Source organism: Bos taurus, chromosome 13 (assembly GCF_002263795.3).
Source record: "Bos taurus isolate L1 Dominette 01449 registration number 42190680 breed Hereford chromosome 13, ARS-UCD2.0, whole genome shotgun sequence".
Lineage (NCBI taxonomy): Eukaryota > Metazoa > Chordata > Mammalia > Artiodactyla > Bovidae > Bos > Bos taurus.
Window position 1 is genome coordinate 70,770,235 of NC_037340.1, and position 19,549 is coordinate 70,789,783.

The window sequence follows — 19,549 nt, forward strand, 5'->3', positions numbered from 1 at the left end:
AAGCCCAAGGCTTCAACTACTCTGTGGGCTTGAGCTACTCCGTGCCACTGTCTTCATCAAATCACGCACTATGACGGGGTGCCTCCAGGGATGCTAGAGCTCACTGCTGAGCAGAAGGCTATGTCCTTTTGGGCCTCCCCCAGGTCCACACAAAACCAGCTTCCTTCCTGCAGGCTCAGTGTCACGCAACGCCCGCACCGACATAGACCCTGAGTGGCAGGTACTCACATTACTACCGAGCTCTGTCCCCAGCAGCCGTGGGGTCTGGAGGGAGTCATGATGCCCTAAGCCCTGCCTCTGTGTGAACGGGGTAGCCCTGGGCTCCTCTGAATCCTGAGCTGGCTGCTTCCCAAACCCTCAGGCTTAGGCTCAGAGTTTCCTTCTAAGCATCAGTCCTTGCTTAGGACTCTACCTTCCTGGAGTAGCAGCATCTCTCACCGAGGGGTTCTCAGCCCATCCCTCAAGGGTAGACCTTGCTCTCCACCCAGCGTTGCTGCCATGGTGGGATTCTGCATAGTGGGGGCCTGCTAGGAACACCCTTGCGTCTGGGCTTCCTCCCTGACCTGAAGAATTCTTGAGTTGATAACACCAGACGAGACACAAGCCTGAGAGGTTTCCTGAATCCACTGTGCCTGGAGCTAGCTCCCTGCCCAACGCCTCTGGCTGAGATCAGCCATCCAGCCCAGGGATGACAGGGAGTCCGAGCCAGAGCTCCATGCCTGGCATGAGGACCCGAAGTTGGAAACATCAAGGATTATCTGGTAACAAATTCCAGGTAAATAACAGTGATGGCCTCCTTAAGTCTACATTCCCAAAGCCCGCGGTCCTCCCAGAAGGTCACCTACAGGATATGATGTTGCCGTATCGATTCTTGTTGCGGTTTTCGTCCTCTTTAGCTGTGTCCCACGAAGCTGTCTGTCCCTCTGGTAAGGCCTAAACAGAAAGGACAGAGTTATTAGAATGGCTTGAGGTAGGAGCCTTATCTGGGTATAGGTGAGCCAGTGGGGAGACCCACTGTGATGGGTCATGCAGTGTAAAAGCCTGTATGCTCTTGGATGGGGCCTGGGGAAAAATACAGACTTGGCCCCGCTGACTTATTCACCTGTTCGCTGACTCAAATGTTATTGATGTCTTTTGTGTGTGAGATGAGATCAAATCTGGTCCAGGAGGAGAGTCATTTGCTTATTCATTCACTTGATGAGTATCTGAATCCCTAATATGTGTAGGGCGCTATTGTAGGTACTCAGAATACAAAGAAATAGAGCCTCTTTTGAGCTTTCAGTTGACTGGGAGACATAGCAAAGGAACAAGAAAACATATATAATTTTAAATAGTAGAACTGCTATGAAGAAAATAAAGCAGGGTAGAGGTTCAGTGATGGGGGAATGAGAATTATTTCAGGTTGCACAGTCTGGAATGGCTTCTCTGAGAAGGTGACATTTAAACTAATTCCTTCCTGATATGAAAACGGCAGCAATGCCAAGAGAAGTGGGGAGTGGTCCAGGCAGAGAGAACAGCGGATGCAAAGGTGGTAACCGAAGTCAAGGATGAGGTGGAGAAAGCAGTGACGAAAGCCATCTGGAGCGGCGGGACGAGTTCAGGCTCCATGAGGCATTGTGGTTGCTGGTAACAAGCTGAGTGCTATTCTGGGTGTGATGAGAAACCACTGGAGGGTTTTGGGCAGGGAAGTTAGCTGATCTGCTATCTGTTTCATAAAGCATATTCTGGCTCGTGTATGGAACGCAGACTCTAGGAGGCCCAGGGAGGAACCAGGGAGATCAGTTAGGAAGGTTTTGCAATAGTGCAGGCAAGAGATGACGGTACCCTGGACCAAGGTGCTGAGCAGCGGATGCAGTGAGAAGGGATTAATTTTAGGATGTTCAGTTGGATATTGCAGGTTTTCGTTTCCCCCCAGAGGCAGACTCAGAGACAAGGATTCTAGTACGAGATTTATTTGGGAGGTAAGCCTAAGGAACACAGTGGGGCAGCTGGGGGAAGAGTCAGACAATCAAGGGAAGAAAATCAATAGAGGGTAGATCCATGAACAAGTAACCACTGCAACTGGGCTTAATCTCATGGGCCCATCTCGTGCCTCAGAGTTGTCCTCCCAGTGGGAGAAGGAAGTTGGGGTGTTCATCCACCGGTTCCCGTAAGTCACTGTTGAGGTCAGCTCTTAGGAAATCCCTTGGCGCTTCTGTCATGCGCAGTAGGCAAGGTGCGCATATGCTTTTTGTCTTCAGAAAGTCCTGAGGCATAAAGACACAGGAGGCGGGCACTGGATAGGCATACATGGGACCAGTGAGTGGAAGGGAGGCAGGCAGGGCACCAACACGTCTACTTCAGACATGGGTTATGATGGAGAGAGACAGGTGAAGGCTGACTTACAGGCGGTGGGTTGGCAGAACTGAGTGGAGAGTCACATCTTTTACTGCAATGGAGAAGAAACAGATGGGGAAGCAGGAATTAAGTGTTGTGTTCTGGGTATATAAAGTACTTAGAACTATGCCTAGCACTCGCTTCTGAACATGTTCAAAATAATAAGAACAGTGGCAGCAGCCGCCAAGTTTGAGATGATTAGTCAACATCCAACCTGAGATTCTGACTAGGAAGTTGGATACAGAAGGTCAGAGTAAGAAGGAAGGAAGAGATGAGACTCATCAGTTTAAGAGAAAATAGGGACATCCCTGGTGGCCCAGTGGTTAAGAATCTCCCTGCCAACATAAGGGACATGGGTTTTATCCCTGGTCTGGGAAGATTCCACATGCCACAGGGCAGCTAAGCCTGTATACCACAACTACTGAGCCTGTGCTCTGGAGCGTGTGCCCTGTACCAAGAGATGCCGCAGCAACGAGGAGCTCGTGCAGCACCACCAGAAAGGAGCCCTTGCTTGCCGCAACTAGAGAAAACCCTCGTGCAGCAATGAAGATCCAGTGCAGGCAAAAATAAATACATAAATTAATTAATTAAAAAGAGAAAGAGAGAGAGAAGACAGACAAGGAATGAACCGTGTGAAGTGACTTAACAGAGTTACCAGCCAAGTATCATGGAAACACTGGGGAAGGAGCAGCCACTTATTTCACAGAGAAGAAAGAGGGGCGTTTCAGGGAGCGGGAGCAGCTTCAGAAGCGTGAATGTCAGACCACCTCTTGATTACTGCCCTTCTCTCCTGCCTCTGGAAGAACAAGCTAGCTGTCCCGCTCAGTTGGCCCCTGCACTGCTTCTGAGACTGGATTTGTCACCTCTTCAGCCTACACAGCTCCCTGTCAGCAGGGCAGGAGAGAGGAGCTCCCAGCCATCTGAATACACCAGCATTCACTGTGCCTACCTATTTCTTACCAGGTCTACATTCTGAGCAAGGAGGAGTCTGTGACCCGATTGGTCAGAAATTCAGCCATTCAGCAGGTGATGTTTTACAGGCAGGCAGGACCACTATCTCTTCCAAGCCCAGACCATTCAGGATGCCCCCTTTTCCGCTTCCAGTCTCCTATGTCTATTTCAAGCCAGCCTAGGTGGGTCTTTTCGTGGTGCAGGAGTTGGCAAGCTTTTTCTATAGCGGGTCAGATAATAGGCGGTATGGGATTGGTAAGTCAGGGAGTCTCTGTTCCAACGACTCAAACTCAACTCCGGTGTTGTGGAGCGAAAGTGAACGCAGTCGTAGACACAGTGCAGACACAGGGGCGTGGCTGCGTTCCACTAAAACCTGATTTACAAACACAAGTGCTGGGCTGGATTCAGCCTGTGGCTGTAGTTTACTGAGCTTTATTCTAGAAGCATGATCATGTTCCTCAGCTAGGCAGTGGCTGGGTAGATAGAATGGGTGTCCATTCTGTTACCAAGCCATTCCAGAGTGAATGGAGATGGGGTGACAGGTGCTTGCCCGGGCTAAGCCATGTTCTCCAACTTAGTTTTGCCCAGGGTTTTAGACTGGGATAACAGGGCACCTTCCCAGCTATTACTTGATCAGAATGTAGTTCTCTGGGTGTCAGAAACCCTTCGACTTGTACCCTGGAGAAGCAAACAGGCACGAGGCTCTACGCTAAATCTGCGTGTGAAAAAAGTGTTAGGGAGATAAGAGAGTGCTCATTCTGCAAGTGGAGGACTTGCGTCTCCTTTTCCTTCTCTTCATCCTCTGCTTACTCCTCGTTGTAATTGACCATCACCCTGCATCCCTGTCATCACCAGCACAGGCCACCTGTAGAATGCAAATGGTTCCTGCTTTTGCATGGAACTCTTCAGAAGCCAGAGTCCAGCCTTGGCCTTATCCTCTCATCCCAGCTCTTTCAGGCAACTTGCCAGGCCTCTATATTCCTGGGTCTTTGTAGGGGTTGGGTGTGTTGGTCTCAGTCGTAGTAATGGACTTCCTGGTGTTTATCTAATTAATTACATCCACCCAAAGTGGTGTGAAACCAAGCAGAGCACCCTGTGAATGTTTTCATATTTTTTTTTTTTTGGAAAAATAAAAATCTGCTGGCCACCTATTATGTGCCAGGGCTCAGGTTACAGTTAGCTTAAGGTTTCGTAATGGCTGAACATTAGAATTGTCTGTGGAAGCTTTAAAACTCCCAAAGCTGTGGCCCTACCCCAGACCACTAAATCAGCGTCTAAGGGACAGAGACGCCAGTAGTATTTAAAACTCCCCAAGTGATTCTAATGTGTGGCCATGATTCTTGCAATAGTGAATGTACCAAATTTATCAAAAGTGAGAAACACTTTCCCACAAGTCTCCTCTGGCCTTGGTTTTGCCTCTTCCAATCCATTCTCTTGTATAATCAGAGAAATCTTTCTAAACTGTGAATAGGACCCAGTTATTCCCCCTGTCACTGTCTTCAGGATAAATTCCAAACTCTTAAATACAAGATCCTTAATGATTTCACCCTGGCTGCCCCTCCAATCTCATTGCTTACCCTTAAATCAATATATCAATGATTAGCAACTAAACACAATGCCACAATTTCAGGTGTTATAAACTTGTGAGACTGACTAGACACATGCTGTTCCCTCTGTTTGAAGTTTTCTCCCACCCGAGTCTGCCTGGTAAAACTCTTACATATCCTTCCAAACCCGGTTCAAGCACCTTCTCTTTTGTGAAACCTTCCTTGCTTACCTTCCCACCATGCCACTGTGTCCCAGCTAGTCAGTTACTTCTGTTATTATACGGACTGTTTACATCTGATGATTTGAATATCTTATCTAGGTAACTCACTCTAGATAAGTGGTAGCATCTTATTCACGATGGTATCTTCATAAACCAATGCTTTGTATTTCATATGTGCTTGAATCACCGCCTTTGAATAAATGAATGGATGGATAGATGAAAAAAATAGTGGGTGAGGTGGATGCTGTGCAGACAGAAGGCAAAGATCCTGGAATCTGAGAACTGGAGGTGACCTTTAAAATAAGTTATCTGTGCTCCTTCCTACAATGGGCTTCCAGGCAGCTGATAAAGTGATCCCTAACTCTGCTATTTGGATGCCCTCAGTGGTGGAGAGCTCACTACACACAAAAGCTTTTTTCTTCGCTTTTGGACAGACCCACTGGGGCTTTTCATTTACCCTGTTTCCATGTCCCGTGCCTTTACCCTGATCCATGGGGCCCCTCGCATGCTCCCTCTGCACTGCGACACTGCAGAGGTTAATGAATGTCCCCGTCCACCCCCTGGGTGAACACAGGCGTATGTCCACCTGGGGCCCGGGATGGCACAGTTTGGCAGTCCTTATCCAGGCCATGCTCTTCAGGATAAACCCAGTGTGGCGATCTCCTCTGAAAAACCCTAAATGGTCCTGATGAGTTGTGCTGAGTGGCACTTCTCCGTAGAGACCACAGAGACTGCTGGCACAGCTCTGAGAGCCTCTGTGTCCCCCTGGGAGTGGGGGGGGGGGATGAAGGAGAATGGGTGGGCCCGGGGGCTGGGATGACGTTGACAAAGGCAGACAGGAAACACCACGGAGCTGCCCAGGAGGGAGTGGTTATGACTCCTTAAATTGCAGACTTTGATCACACATCCATTTCCATTTTTAGGGAGCTACAGTCTAATAGGGGATAATCTTAGGAAGGGAAAAAACACGAGGGGGTGAAAGTATGAAAGGGAGACTCCTCTCCATCTTCAAAGTGAGCCAGCTGAGGGGCATTATTTTTGCATTAGTGGCTAGTTACAGTAGATTGACCAGGGAATGGTGGCAGTCATTAGGAGCTCATCACATTCTTTTGAAACCAAAATTGCCATCTCATTACATTCATCCATTATCAATCTCCACTTTCCTTTTCTCACCCACTTCTCCTGAGAGTGCTGAGCTCTATTTTTACACTTTTCCCTGAGTGTGGAAATGCTTCTAACTCCTCTGGTGTTGCTTTTCTCAGGCGGTCAGGTTTTTTCAGTCCTACAAGGTACATTTGGGGATGCCTGCCTCTCTGGAGGCAGCTGTAGCAACCACTGAATCCTCAAAAGGATTCAGATCAGCACAGTGAAGTCCGGAAACAGGAAATGACTGACCCAAGAATACATATCAGGTGAGCTCATCTTCCCTTTACCCCTTCTTCTTTCCTTTCTTTCCTTGTGACAATCTGAGTACCAGGACCGTGCTAGGTCCCAGAAATAATAAAAATGGACACAGCAGATGAGATCTCATGGGCTTTTTGTCTAGTTGTATGAAGATGCAAACAATAAACAAGATAATTCTTACTTACGACAAGTGCTACAAAGGCAGCAAACGAAGTCCTGGGATAGACAGTGACTCAGGATAAGGGAGCAAGTTAGGCTGGCTGAATCGGGCAGGACTCTGAAAAAGTGACATCTGAGAAGGAAAAGCGCAGCCCCTGACTTCTGGGAGCTGGCCTGGCACTCCCAGCTGGACCTTGGTGCTTTCCTGCTGAACATAATTTCCCTGAATGCCAACATCAGACACGGCAACTCTGAGACCCAGATGGAGAAAGGCAAAAACACGACCACTCTGTGGTTATGCTTAGTTGCTCAGTCATGTCCGACTCTTTCTGACCTCATGGATTGTAGCCCAATAGGCTCCTCTCTCCATGGAATTCTCCAGGCAAGAATACTGGAGTGGGTAACCGCTCCCTTCTCCAGGGGATCTTCCTGACTTGGGGATTGAACCCAGGTCTTCAGTACTACAGGTGGATTCTTTACCGTCTGAGCTACCAAGGAAGCCTATTCTAACATAAACAAAGGCAGGAATACTGTCCATGCCAAAACCCCACCCCTATCCTGGCTCCTATGAGTGACTGCTGCTCCTTGTGCCAATTTAAGCTTTAGCCTCAAGCTTGTGCCCCTTCTAATAAGATTTACTAAGGTACCCAATCCTACCACTTCCTGATGGTGTCCAGTAGAACAAAGCCCCACATCGCCTAACACAGCCCACGTCCTAGAAGTCCTTTCTGACATCCTCTTCCTGAGATGTCCCACAGTTTCTAGGTCTAGATTGTTCAACTCCAGTAGGTCTCACGGTTGAGCTGAAAAATAGATGATAAGCAGAAGCCAGCCGTGACAAGAGCTGGGGGAAGAATGTTCCAGAATGACAGTGGGTACAGTGGCCCTGAGATGGAATGAGGTTGGTGTGTTCTGGAAATTGAAGGGAGGCTCTCCAGAGTTGAGAGAACGTAAGTGACATATGAGGATGGTGTGTTGCTCAGTTGAGGTCTTGTGAACCACAGCCAAAGATACAAGATATTTTAAGTCAACGGGGATACTTTGGACTTTTTTTTTTTTTAATAGGGAGGCTAACCAGTACCAGCATCATGACAAGTGGCTAAGAGCACTTGCCTCTTGAACCCTCCCTTTACCCTTCTTGACAGGCTTCACAGACTGCAGGATAAGACTATCACCTGTCACTTGTCCCAGACCAACTCTTCTTTTGGTTGCATTCCAGCCACCATCCCTCCCAGTCATGGAGCTGAGGTCCTCTGGAGCCAGTGGGAGCTCGGATCCCCTGACCACACGTCTCAGGCTTCTACTGCCCGACTCTGCTGAATCACAGCACTCTGTAAGCTACCATGGTCTCCCCCATTCACACTTCAATCTCCTGTTAGAACTGAGAATTGGCCCTCATGCTTGCCTGGCTGATTCCTCTTCCTACCTATTGGTTTGATCCTATTGAAATATGAAAGTCTTTTCTGAAACTTGCCACCCTTCTTTGGACACTCTGCTCAAGCCTCCTTGAGTTAGGCCCCCAGCAGTAAGACATCAGGACACAGGGCTTCCAAGAGCAGCTCACCTCCGATCCACAGCTGAGAGTGCCCTGATCCATTCCTTTCACCTGTTCATCCACTAACCTCAGCAGATTCTGTTACAGCTACGATGCCCTCCTTACTCCCTTCAGCCTGGCTATATCCCTGGAGATAATTGGATATGATATGCCCTGGCATGCAGCAAAACCAGGCCCAGGCGCTGTTGACCAGGCGGTTCCTGGCTGACATTCCAGGGCACAGCTGAGGGCTTGCTTCCTCCAGGATGAGCCCACCCTGCCAGGTTTTCCCTGGGCAGGAGATCCCATGACTCTCCCCATTATTCCACTCTTCTGGTGCAGGGAAGACCCTGGACAGTCTTCACCAAGGAGAACCATCTTACCTGGGTCTTTCCCTCATGTATAGCGTGAAAAAAAAAAAATCTCTGGCCATGCATATGAGACAGGGACAGGCAGAGCTTTGCAAAAGGCAGACAGACTAAAGTGTTTGCATATTTTTACTGCCAATCATTTCACCACTCCAAATCTCAATGAACTTTTCTGACAGTTAAGTCAATAATGAAACCTTCAGGTGAGGGGCAGAGGGGAAGACTTGACTACACAGGGGCAGCAAGTAAATCTTTTGCTGATGGAACTCTTCTGTATCCTGATTGTTTGGGTGTTTACATGACTCCATGCATTTGTTTAAACTCATAGAACTGTACACACTGCATCCCTCCAATAAATATTGTAGCATGTATTAATAAATTAAACATAATACACCCCTGGAGTTTTACGATGATTGGTGACGACCAGAGATAGTGCTCACAGGTAGCTGGCACATGACAGGTATTCAGACTCTTCTGCCCCAAGGATAAGCTATCAAGCCTCCTGGGCTCACTCCCAGAATTCATTCTCCTGCTTCCTACTGAGCAGAAACACACAGTTTATTGTCACCAGATCAAAGACAGGGGGCTCCCTGAACATCCTTCCTGGTTTGCCTCAGACGAAAGGGGTTCCCAGGATGCAGGACTTTTGTTTAAAACCGGGACCATCCTGAGGTCACATGCACACTGCTATATTTAAAATGGATAACCAATGAGGATCTGTTGTACAGCACGTGGAACTCTACTCAGCGTTATGTGGCAGCCTGGATGGCAGGGGAATTTGGGGGAGAATGGATACATGTATATGGATGGCTGAGTCCCTTCGCTGTTCACTTGAAACCATCACAACAGTGCTAATTGGCTATACCCCAACACAAAATAAAAAGTTTGGAAAAAAATAAATAAAAGCAAAAAAAAAAAAACAAAACCAGGGACCACCCCAAACAAACTGGGACAAGTTGGTCACCCTAGGTACAGGCAAGACACATATTCAGGGAGTGAGAAGGAGTTTCATCGGTCATTGGAAGCCTAAGGTCTGGTCTCAACTGTGGTCCAAGAGTTTGATAAATACCCATGTTTACTGAAGACCATGGTTAGCTGATGGATGGCAAGAGACATCATGGATGGTTGTACAGGTTGTACATAACTCAAAATCATCACACCTAAGTGAACACCATGCATCTGGTAGGCATGAGAGATTTCTGTACATATTATGAACATTTTCTGGAAGGTGATAAAGTCAAGTATCTTGAGACAGGTGTATTTTTTGCTATTTCACTCTAAGGTGCTCTTTGAGTTAGCAGTGGCCCTGGCAGAGGCCATGCTTTCAACAAATGCCTCCTCCTCTGCTGAAAAGAGCACACCTCAGATATTATAAATGTGGACAGAGAAGGCAGGGGAGGATGACTAATGACGTCTGCTCAGAGTGGCATCAGGAGAGCAAATATTATTGTGTGCCGTGTCACTAAGTAGACGGTAATTTATGAGTTCGGCAGGAGATGCTGAGTTGAAAATCAGATGGCAACAAGATGGGGGTATTTGTCTGTGACAGAAGCTTGGAACAAGCAGAAGAGTTGAACGTGTGTCTGCATAGAGAGTCACAGAGCTCTCTTTAAAAGGCCCCATTAAAAGTGACACGATTTCCTTTAAACGACAAATTTTAGGTCAGTGGTTCTCACACTTTGGTAGGGATCCAGACAGTCTAGAGAATTTGGTAGCATGCAGAGGCCTGCACCCTGTCCCACATCAGTGAACCAGTGTCTCAATGTTCTTTACTAACTCCAGGTGGTTCTGACACATAGCACCGTTTAAGAACTGCTGTTCTGGGGGCTTCCCTGGTGGCTTGGTCATAAAGAATCTGCCTGCCAGTGCAGGAGACATGGGTTTGATCCCTGGTCTGGGATGATCCCATACGCCGTAGAGAAACTAAGCCTGTGTACCACAACTACTGAGCCTGTGCTCTAGAACCTGGGAACCAAAACAACTGAAGCCCAGGTGCCCTAGAACCTGGGTTCTGCAGCAAAAGAAGCCACAGCGATAAGAAGCCTGTGCATGACAATGAAGAGGAGCCCCTGCTCTCTACAACTAGAGCAAAGCCCACGCAGCAAGGAAGACCCAGCAAAGTCACACACAAATACATAAATAAAATCATACATATAAATAAAAAAGGACCACTGCTTTGGGTAGGAAGGTAGATGGAATCAGCAAATTCCTGGGGAAGATTGACCCTAAGGACACTCTACACACCTACAGAGATAGCCCATGGATATAAGGGTCTTTCTGTGTCAGTTTCTTTAAGAAATACTGCCTTTTAACTTTCTGAATGGAACTATTCTTTTCTTAAAAAAAAAAATTATTATTTTTTTTTGGCTGTGCTGGTCTCTGTTGCTGCATGGCGGGTACCTCTAGCTGAGGTGAGTGAGGTCTACTCTTTACTTATGGTGTTCAGTTCAGCTGCTCAGCTGTGTCTGACTTTTTGAGACCCCATGGACTGCAGCACACCAGGCCTCCCTGACCATCGCGAACTCCTGGAGTTTACTCAAACTCATGTCTGTTGAGTTGGTGATGCCATCTAGCCATCTTGGGCTTCTTATGTGGCTGAGCATGGGGTCCAGGGTGCGCGAGCTCAGCAGGTACAGCTCGTGGGTCTAGAGTGTGGGCTCAGCAGTTCAGTGCACAGGCTTAGTTGCCTCGTGGCATGTGGGATCTTCATGGATCAGGAATGGAACCTGTGTCCCCTACATTGGCAGGCAGATTCTTAACCACCGGACCACCAGGGAAGTTCTGGATGGAACTATTCTTATTCACAAATTGTTTTCACCAGTACTTTGCAAATCAATTACATTAATATTTGGTATTACTATACTCAACGATCAATACAAAGAAATAGAGGAAAACAACAGAATGGGAAAGACTAGAGATCTCTTCAAGAAAATTAGAGATACCAAGGGAACATTTCACGCAAAGATGGGCTCAATAAAGGACAGAAATGGTATGGACCTAACAGAAGCAGAAGATATTAAGAACAGGTGGCAAGAATACACAGAAGAACTGTACAAAAAAGATCTTCACGACCCAGATAATCATGATGGTATGATCACTCATCTAGAGCCAGACATTCTGGAATGTGAAGTCAAGTGGGCCTTAGAAAGCATCACTATGAACAAAGCTAGTGGAGGTGATGGCATTCCAGTTGAGCTATTTCAAATCCTGAAAGATGATGCTGTGAAACTGCTGCACTCAATATGCCAGCAAATTTGGAAAACTCAGCAGTGGCCACAGGACTGGAAAAGGTCAGTTTTCATTCCAATCCCAAAGAAAGGCAATGCCAAAGAATGCTCAAACTACCGCACAAATGCACTCATCTCACATGCTAGTAAAGTAATGCTCAAAATTCTCCAAGCCAGGCTTCAGCAATATGTGAACCGTGAACTTCCTGATGTTCAAGCTGGTTTTCGAAAAGGCAGAGGAACCAGAGATCAAATTGGCAACATCCGCTGGATCATGGAAAAAGCAACAGAGTTCCAGAAAAACATCTATTTCTGCTTTATTGACTACACCAAAGCCTTTGACTATGTGGATCACAAGAAACTGTAGAAAGTTCTTCAAGAGATGGGAATACCAGACCACCTGACCTGCCTCTTGAGAAATCTGTATGCAGGTCAGGAAGCAACAGTTAGAACTGGACATGGAACAACAGACTGGTTCCAAATAGGAAAAGGAGTATGTCAAGGCTGTATATTGTCACCTTGCTTATTTAACTTGTATGCAGAGTACATCATGAGAAATGCTGGACTGGAAGAAACACAAGCTGGAATCAAGATTGCTGGGAGAAATATCAATAACCTCAGATATGCAGATGACACCACCCTTATGGCAGAAAGTGAAGAGGAACTAAAAAGCCTCTTGATGAAAGTGAAAGTGGAGAGTGAAAAAGTTGGCTTAAAGCTCAACATTCAGAAAATGAAGATCATGGCATTTGGTCCCATCACCTCATGGCAGATAGATGGGGAAACAGTGGAAACAGTGTCAGACTTTATTTTTGGGGGCTCCAAAATCACTGCAGATGGTGACTGCAGCCATGAAATTAAAACACTTACTCCTTGGAAGGAAAGTTATGACCAACCTAGCTAGCATATTTAAAAGCAGAGACATTACTTTGCCAACAAAGGTCTGTCTAGTCAAGGCTATGGTTTTTCCTGTGGTCATGTATGGATGTGAAAGTCTGAATGTGAAGAAGGCTGAGCGCTGAAGAATTGATGCTTTTGAATTGTGGTGTTGGAGAAGACTCTTGAGAGTCCCTTGGACTGCAAGGAGATCCAACCAGTCCATTCTGAAAGAGATCAGCCCTGGGATTTCTTTGGAAGGAATGATGCTGAAGCTGAAACTCCAGTACTTTGGCCACCTCATGCGAAGAGTTGACTCATTGGAAAAGACTCTGATGCTGGGAGGGATAGGGGGCAGGAGGAGCAGGGGACGACAGAGGATGAGATGGCTGGATGGCATCACTGACTCGATGGATGTGAGTCTGAGTGAACTCTGGGAGTTGGTGATGGACAGGGAGGCCTGGCGTGCTGTGAGTCATGGGGTTGCAAAGAGTCGGACATGACTGAGTGACTGAACTGAACTGATTACTATACTATTTTCCATATGTTTCAGAGAAGAGAGAAGAGCAAGATGCTGGCTTTACCTCCAAGAGGCCTATGGTTTGCTGGGAAAGCTCATACTAGGATACCTCTATTCCTCCCATCCCTGCGTCTGTGATCTCAGAGACCCCTGAATCCCATCCCAAGCTATAACCTGTTGGCCCTGTCCACACATTTTCTCTATCTTCACATGTGAGCTTTTGGGAGGTGTCTCTGGGTCAACAGCTCTCCCCTAAACTTGAGGTCAGCTAGAATTAAGGGGTGGACTGGCAAAGGGTATGTTAATTGTTTTTTTTTTTTTTGGTTAATTCTGTTCAGGAAAACTGTGAAAACTTCCTATTTATCTCCCCAACTAGTTTCATTTTGAGTTTTCTCATTTCCTAGACAGGCATCTTTGTTTCCCATGTAAGAGGTGACTCGCAATATTTCAATCCCTTTATGTTTCTGAGCCCCTAAATGTGTGGTTTGCTTTGTCATGCATACTTTTTTTCAACTCAGCCTTCTTCTTTTCTTCAACTCAGTGTCTCATCTTTTAGAAAATTTCTAATTGTTCTTGAAGTAATAACTGACAAAAAGCAAAACTAAACAACAAAACCTGCTTTCACCCTGGACTGCCCTTTCTCAAAGCATGCTAACTAGAGTGCTTTTATATAATTACATGGTGTGGTAAGACCATGTGCTTCCTTTAAAGTAGGGTATTTACTGTTTTTATCTTTCTAACTATCCCCAGTACTCTACTCAGTGTAAGGTACTCAGTAGGTACTCAATAAATGTTTCTGGCCAAATGAAGCATAAGCATATATCATCAGGCTTCAGGAGTCCATGATATATAATAAACATTTCACAGAAGATAAGACATGGACCCAGAGACGGAAGAGTCTCACACAAGTCTACCCATCGTGTCAGGGGCAAATTGAGAACCAGGGCTTGATTCTCAGTTGAGATAGTTTTCTATGGTAGCACCTCAAAATTGCTCCTTTGATTGGGGAGGGTTCCAATTAAATAGAAAATATCTATTTGCTATGTTGTAAACAGAATACCAAGTGGAAAAATAAAAATAAGCTCAAAGGAAAAGTTTCAGTTAATAGTCTCTTGAACATGAGCCCTTTCTTAACAGGGAAAACTTCCAAGTCTGAAACCACATGATGTGTTTGGGACACCTCTGGAAATGGCCCACTTTCTCCTTATTTTAATCCATGGAACATGGACTGAAATAAGCAGGTGGAATCAGGTCTTTCTATTTTGGTCGTTTTGAGTTTCCAGAGCTGGAGAACAAGCATGGTATTCCCTTTCATGATTTGGGCTTCTGCCACTAATTCCCTGTGTCCTTACCCAAGAATCACTTATTTGCAAATTGAAGAGCTGGACCAGAACCCAGAGGTTACCTACAGTGGGATGTTTTGTGACTCTCTTACCAAGAGAAGGGAGGAAAAAAAAAGTTGTAGAAGCAGAAGGTCGGCTCTGTCTTTGCTTGGGTGGCTCTGAGCAGAGCAGAGGGCACCTGGGGGTGATTTGAAGCATCCATCTCCATGGTTACACTCCATCAAAGCTGCCCGCCCAACACCACCCACAGACGACTAACAAAGATGGCAACACTGGCCACTGGCCTCACCCCACACAAGCCACGCACACAGCGTGTCTGCCCAGAGCTGGAAGATGAACAAATGTTTGCTCTTCATTAGGCTGTATCATATGCCTCACAGCTGTTCCTTGTTGCCTTAAATAGTCTTAATGGAGCTGTAATAACCAGATACCTTCTGGTTTCCCTACTGGGCTTGTTCTATTCATTATGACAACAGGCTGGCTGGATTGGACAGGGATTAACACAATTCTCTTCCTTCTCTCCATCACAAAGTCACCGCATCTTCTTTCCCAGCATCCTTCCCAAACTTGATATTCAGCTGACCCTGATAGTGGCTGGGGTTCTAGGACTCACAGACAAACCTAACTCTCCAGTCAACATCTGTTAACATTTGATGGTACACTTAGGGTTTCTGTTTTATAACTGGGGGAAGCTGGGGGAATTTGGGCTGGGGGTGATAGGAAGGGGAGGAAGGAAGACTCTGAGATCCAAGATCATGTGCAGAAGCCCCTTGACTTTAATGTGGCTGTGTTTCAACAGCAGGGTAGATCTGAGGGGTCACCACATGCTTCCATAGGCAACGAACGTCACCAGCAGTCAGTTCTGCGGGTGAGGGCAGGGGTCTGTGGGCACAAGAAAGGCAAGTGCTGGGGACTCCATGGGTCTCCTGAGACCAGCGACTCTACCTTGAAAGTACATTAGAGTCATCTGGAGAGCTTAGAAAATATTGATCCCTGGATCCCACTTTCAGAGATTCTGATGTAATTAGTCTGAAAGATGGCCTGGGTGTTGGTGTTCTTAAAACTTCCCTGGGTAATTCTAACATGCAGTCAATGTTGGAAGCTTCTGATCTGTATGGGAAGTGCAGTTAATTTGCCTTAGGCCTCCTTGAGTACTTAGGAACACAAGGCCCCCTGGTCAGTCATGGCAGCTAAGGCTTGAGACATAACCAGCAGGGTGGGAGCCCCAGAGAGTGAAGTCTAGTGGAGATACGGGTAGGATGGAGGAGCCACCTGGCCTGGACAACTGGTTCCTACTGAGACTCCCAACCCTGCACGGACAGAGCACTCTTTGGATCCCTTTGACCAATGCCTGCACTCTCATTGCATAAATATGAAAAGGGAGGCCTGGAGAGGAGGAGTAATTGGCCCAAGGTCACCCAGATACTTAATGAAAGAGACAGGACTTGAACCTAGGCATTCTGACTCTCAGTTTAGGACCAGTCATGCATTATTTCAAGTCACTGAACTTAAAATATAGTATATATTCAAGTTTACATGCTCAAGAGAACAAGATGATTTTATGGCTCTATATGAAAGAATGTGTGTGGGCTTAACTGGGCTCAGGGCCCAGTCTCCTGGTTCAGGCAACTTCATACTTTCCTTGAATTACTGTTCTAGCTGCCTACTTGTTTCTGGTTCCCCTGCTCTGGTCTGCGACAAAGAGTTGCATCCAAAATGTGAATCCAACTTAAAAAATCCTGCTTTTTTCAGTAGCTCCCCATTACTCCTGGAGTAAAATTCAAACTCCTCAGCCTGACAAGACCCCCTTTCCCCAACCCCATGCCTGTTAACAATTCCAGTCTCATCTCCTTCTATGCTCCCTCCTATTTCTTCAGCTTTGACTTAGACTTCATGTCTTCCAGAAAGCCACTGGCCATCCAACCTCTCAGGCTAGGCTCAATGCATGCCACCTCCACGGGTTCTGATAGCACTTCGTTCAGTTCAGTCGCTCAGTCATGTCCGACTCTTTGTGACTCTTTGTGAGGTTGCTCAAACTCATGTCCATCGAGTTGGTGATGCCATCCAACTATCTCATCCTCTGCCATCCCCTTCTCCTCCTGCCTTCAATCTTTCCCCACATCAGGGTCTTTTCCAGTGAGTCAGTTCTTCACATCAGGTGGCCAAAGGATTGAAGCTGCAGCTTTACCATTAGTCCTTTCAGTGAATATTCAGGACTGATTTCTTTTTGGATTGACTGGTTTGATCTCCTTGCAGTCCAAGGGACTCTCAAGAGTCTTCTCCAACACCACAGTTCAAAAGCATCAATTCTATGGTGCTTAGCTTTCTTTATGGTCCAACTCTCACATCCATACATGACTACTGGAAAAACCATAGCTTTGACTAGACAGACCTTTGTCAATTAATAAATGTCTCTGCTTTTTAATATGCTGTCTAGGGTTGTCATAGCTTTTCTTCCAAGGAGCAAGCGTCTTTTAATTTCATGGCTGCAGTCACCATCTGCAGTGATTTTGGAGCCCAAGAAAATAAAGTCTGTCACTGTGTTCATTGTTTCCCCATCTATTTTCCATGAAGTGATGGGACTGGATAGTGCTCTGAGGATGCTTCCATTGTGCCATTTTACTAAATAGTGAACTGGTCAGTTTATATGCCCATCTCTAAGAATAAGCTCTATGAGCTCAGTTGGTAAAGAATCTGCCTGCAATGCAGGACACCCCGGTTTGATTCCTGGGTCAAGATCTGCTGGAGAAGGTATAGGCTACCCACTCCAGTATTCTTGGGCTTCCCTTGTGGCTCAGCTGGTAAAGAATCTGCCTGCAGTGTGGGAGACCTGGGTTCGATCCCTGGGTTGGGAAGATCCCCTAGCAAAGGGAAAGGCTACCCACTCCAGTATTCTGGCCTGGGGAGTTCCATGGCTTGTATAGTCCATGGGGTCGCAAAGAGTCAGACATGACTGAACAACTTTCACTTTCCCCATAAGGCAAAGACTGTACCTTGTCTCCTCAGTTCCTGGAGACCAGTACAATGCTTGGTCCAGGAAAAGTGCTTTAACATCTTACAGTTGAAATTCTGTGAGACTGAGTCCTCGGTCCTCATCTCTGTCTATATTCACTGACTTTGAACAGCCACATATCATCTCTATGTCAATGATTCCCCAGATTTTCTCCAAAGTCCAGGCTTCTTTTCCAAATTCCAATCTCATACATCCAGCTGCCCACTCTTCATCTCCACTAGGATATCTATTGGACAGCTTAGTTCAAAACGGAACTCCCCATTCCTTCCTTATCCTCACTGTTCCACCTGCAGATTCCCATCTCCACTGGTGGCAACTCCATCCTTCCAGTGTCTCAGATAATAGCCCTGGAGTTACCCTCGACTCCTCTGTTTCTCTCAGTTGCCATGTATAATGTGTCTGTTGGCTCTTAAAATACATGCATAGTGCAACCACTTCTCACCACCCCTGCTGCCACAGTCCAGGTGAGTCACCGAGCTCCTGCAGTGGCCTCTCAACTGGTTTCCCTACTTTTACACGTTCTTTCCTTTGTTTCCATTCTTCAAATAGTAACTAGAATCAGTCTTTCAAAATAATGTCCGGAAATTATCACTTGTCTTCTCAAAGCTCTGCAGTGGCTTTCTATCCCATTCAGAGTAAAAGCCTAAAGTCCTTATAATGGCTTATAAGGCACTATTTGGTCAGGCTCCTTTTATTTTTCCAACTACACCTTCTATTACTTTTTCTCCACGCATACTCTGCTTACTCCATGACCTCCATGTACATGCCAGATATATTACTCCCTTGATCTGGACTCTTACTCTGGATATTTTTCACAAAGTCTCTGCCCACATCTCATAATTAAAGACGGTCCTTTCAGTCTCTTTAGGGTTGGAACCTCTTTCACTTCATGTTCCTGGAATATACCCTCTCCCTTCCTTGTACTCTTTCATTTCCCATGGTACTTACTTGTGGAAGATTGTATAAGCCACAGATTATATTTTCCAATTGCTCCTGTTCTGTATTACCTTTTAGAATCTTGCAGCTGCCCCTCCCTTCAACAAGAGATGGAGTCTAGGGACTTCCCTGGTGGCTAAGTGTCCAAGTGGCTAAGATTCTGCACTCCCAATGCAGGCAGCCTGGGCTTGATCCCTGATCAGGGAACCAAGATCCCACGTGCTACAAACTAAGAGCTCATACGCTGCAACTAAAAGACCCCACATGCCACAAAGAAAGCGGAAGACCCCATGTGCCGCAACAAAGACCTGGTGCAGCCAAATAAATAGTAATAACATACATTTTTTTAAAAAAGGGATGGAGTCTAATTCGTCTTCCGTAGAATGTAGGCAGTTATTGCTTGCTTATAACCAATAGAAGGTGGTAAGAATGTTCTGTGTGGTGTCCAAGTGTAGGTCACAAGGGGTAACACATTTGCCAGTTTGTTCGCTAGCAGGCTCACCAATGGAGCCCTGCACCACCACGGAAGAAGTTCAAGGATCTTGAGGCAAGCATGCTGTGAAGAAGCCAGGCTACCTGAAGAGGCTGAGTGTAGGTGTTCCAGCTGGCTATCCCAGCTGAGATCCCGGATGACAGCCTACATCAGCTGGTAGCCATGTGAGTGAAGACACTTCCAGACCACTTCAGCCCTAAGCCATAGAGCCTTCCAAGTCAAGGCTTCAGACATCACGGTGTAGAGACAGACTATCCCTGCTGTATCCTGTCCAAATTCCTGATTCACTGAATCAACATGCATGATAAATTGGTTGTTTTACATCACTAAGATTTGGGGTAATTTGTAACACAGTATGTTTTTACTGTCTACCATACCATATTATTTACTAACACATTACAATAAGTTATTGTAAAATAACAACCTTATTAAGTCTATTGTTTATTTTGAGGTTCCTCTGCTAGAACACAAGTTTCACAAGGACAAGGATCTTCGTCCGTTTTTGTTCTCTGGCATATCCCAGATATCTAGAACAGTCCTCGGGAATAGTAAATACTCAGTAAATATTTAATGAACAAATT

The 19,549-nt window shown here is 46.2% G+C and overlaps 1 protein-coding gene across 12 annotated transcripts in view; it reads right to left on the reverse strand.

Annotated features, from left to right (window-relative positions):
- The window catches only part of PTPRT (protein tyrosine phosphatase receptor type T), a 1,155,533-nt gene that overhangs the window by 72,915 nt on the left and 1,063,069 nt on the right, over positions 1-19,549 (reverse strand). For all 12 annotated transcript variants that reach the window (XM_025001262.2, XM_025001258.2, XM_025001261.2 and 9 more), the window contains one exon: positions 846-933. In XM_025001262.2, the coding sequence (XP_024857030.1) occupies positions 846-933 (88 nt within the window). The remainder of the gene's footprint in view (positions 1-845; positions 934-19,549) is intronic.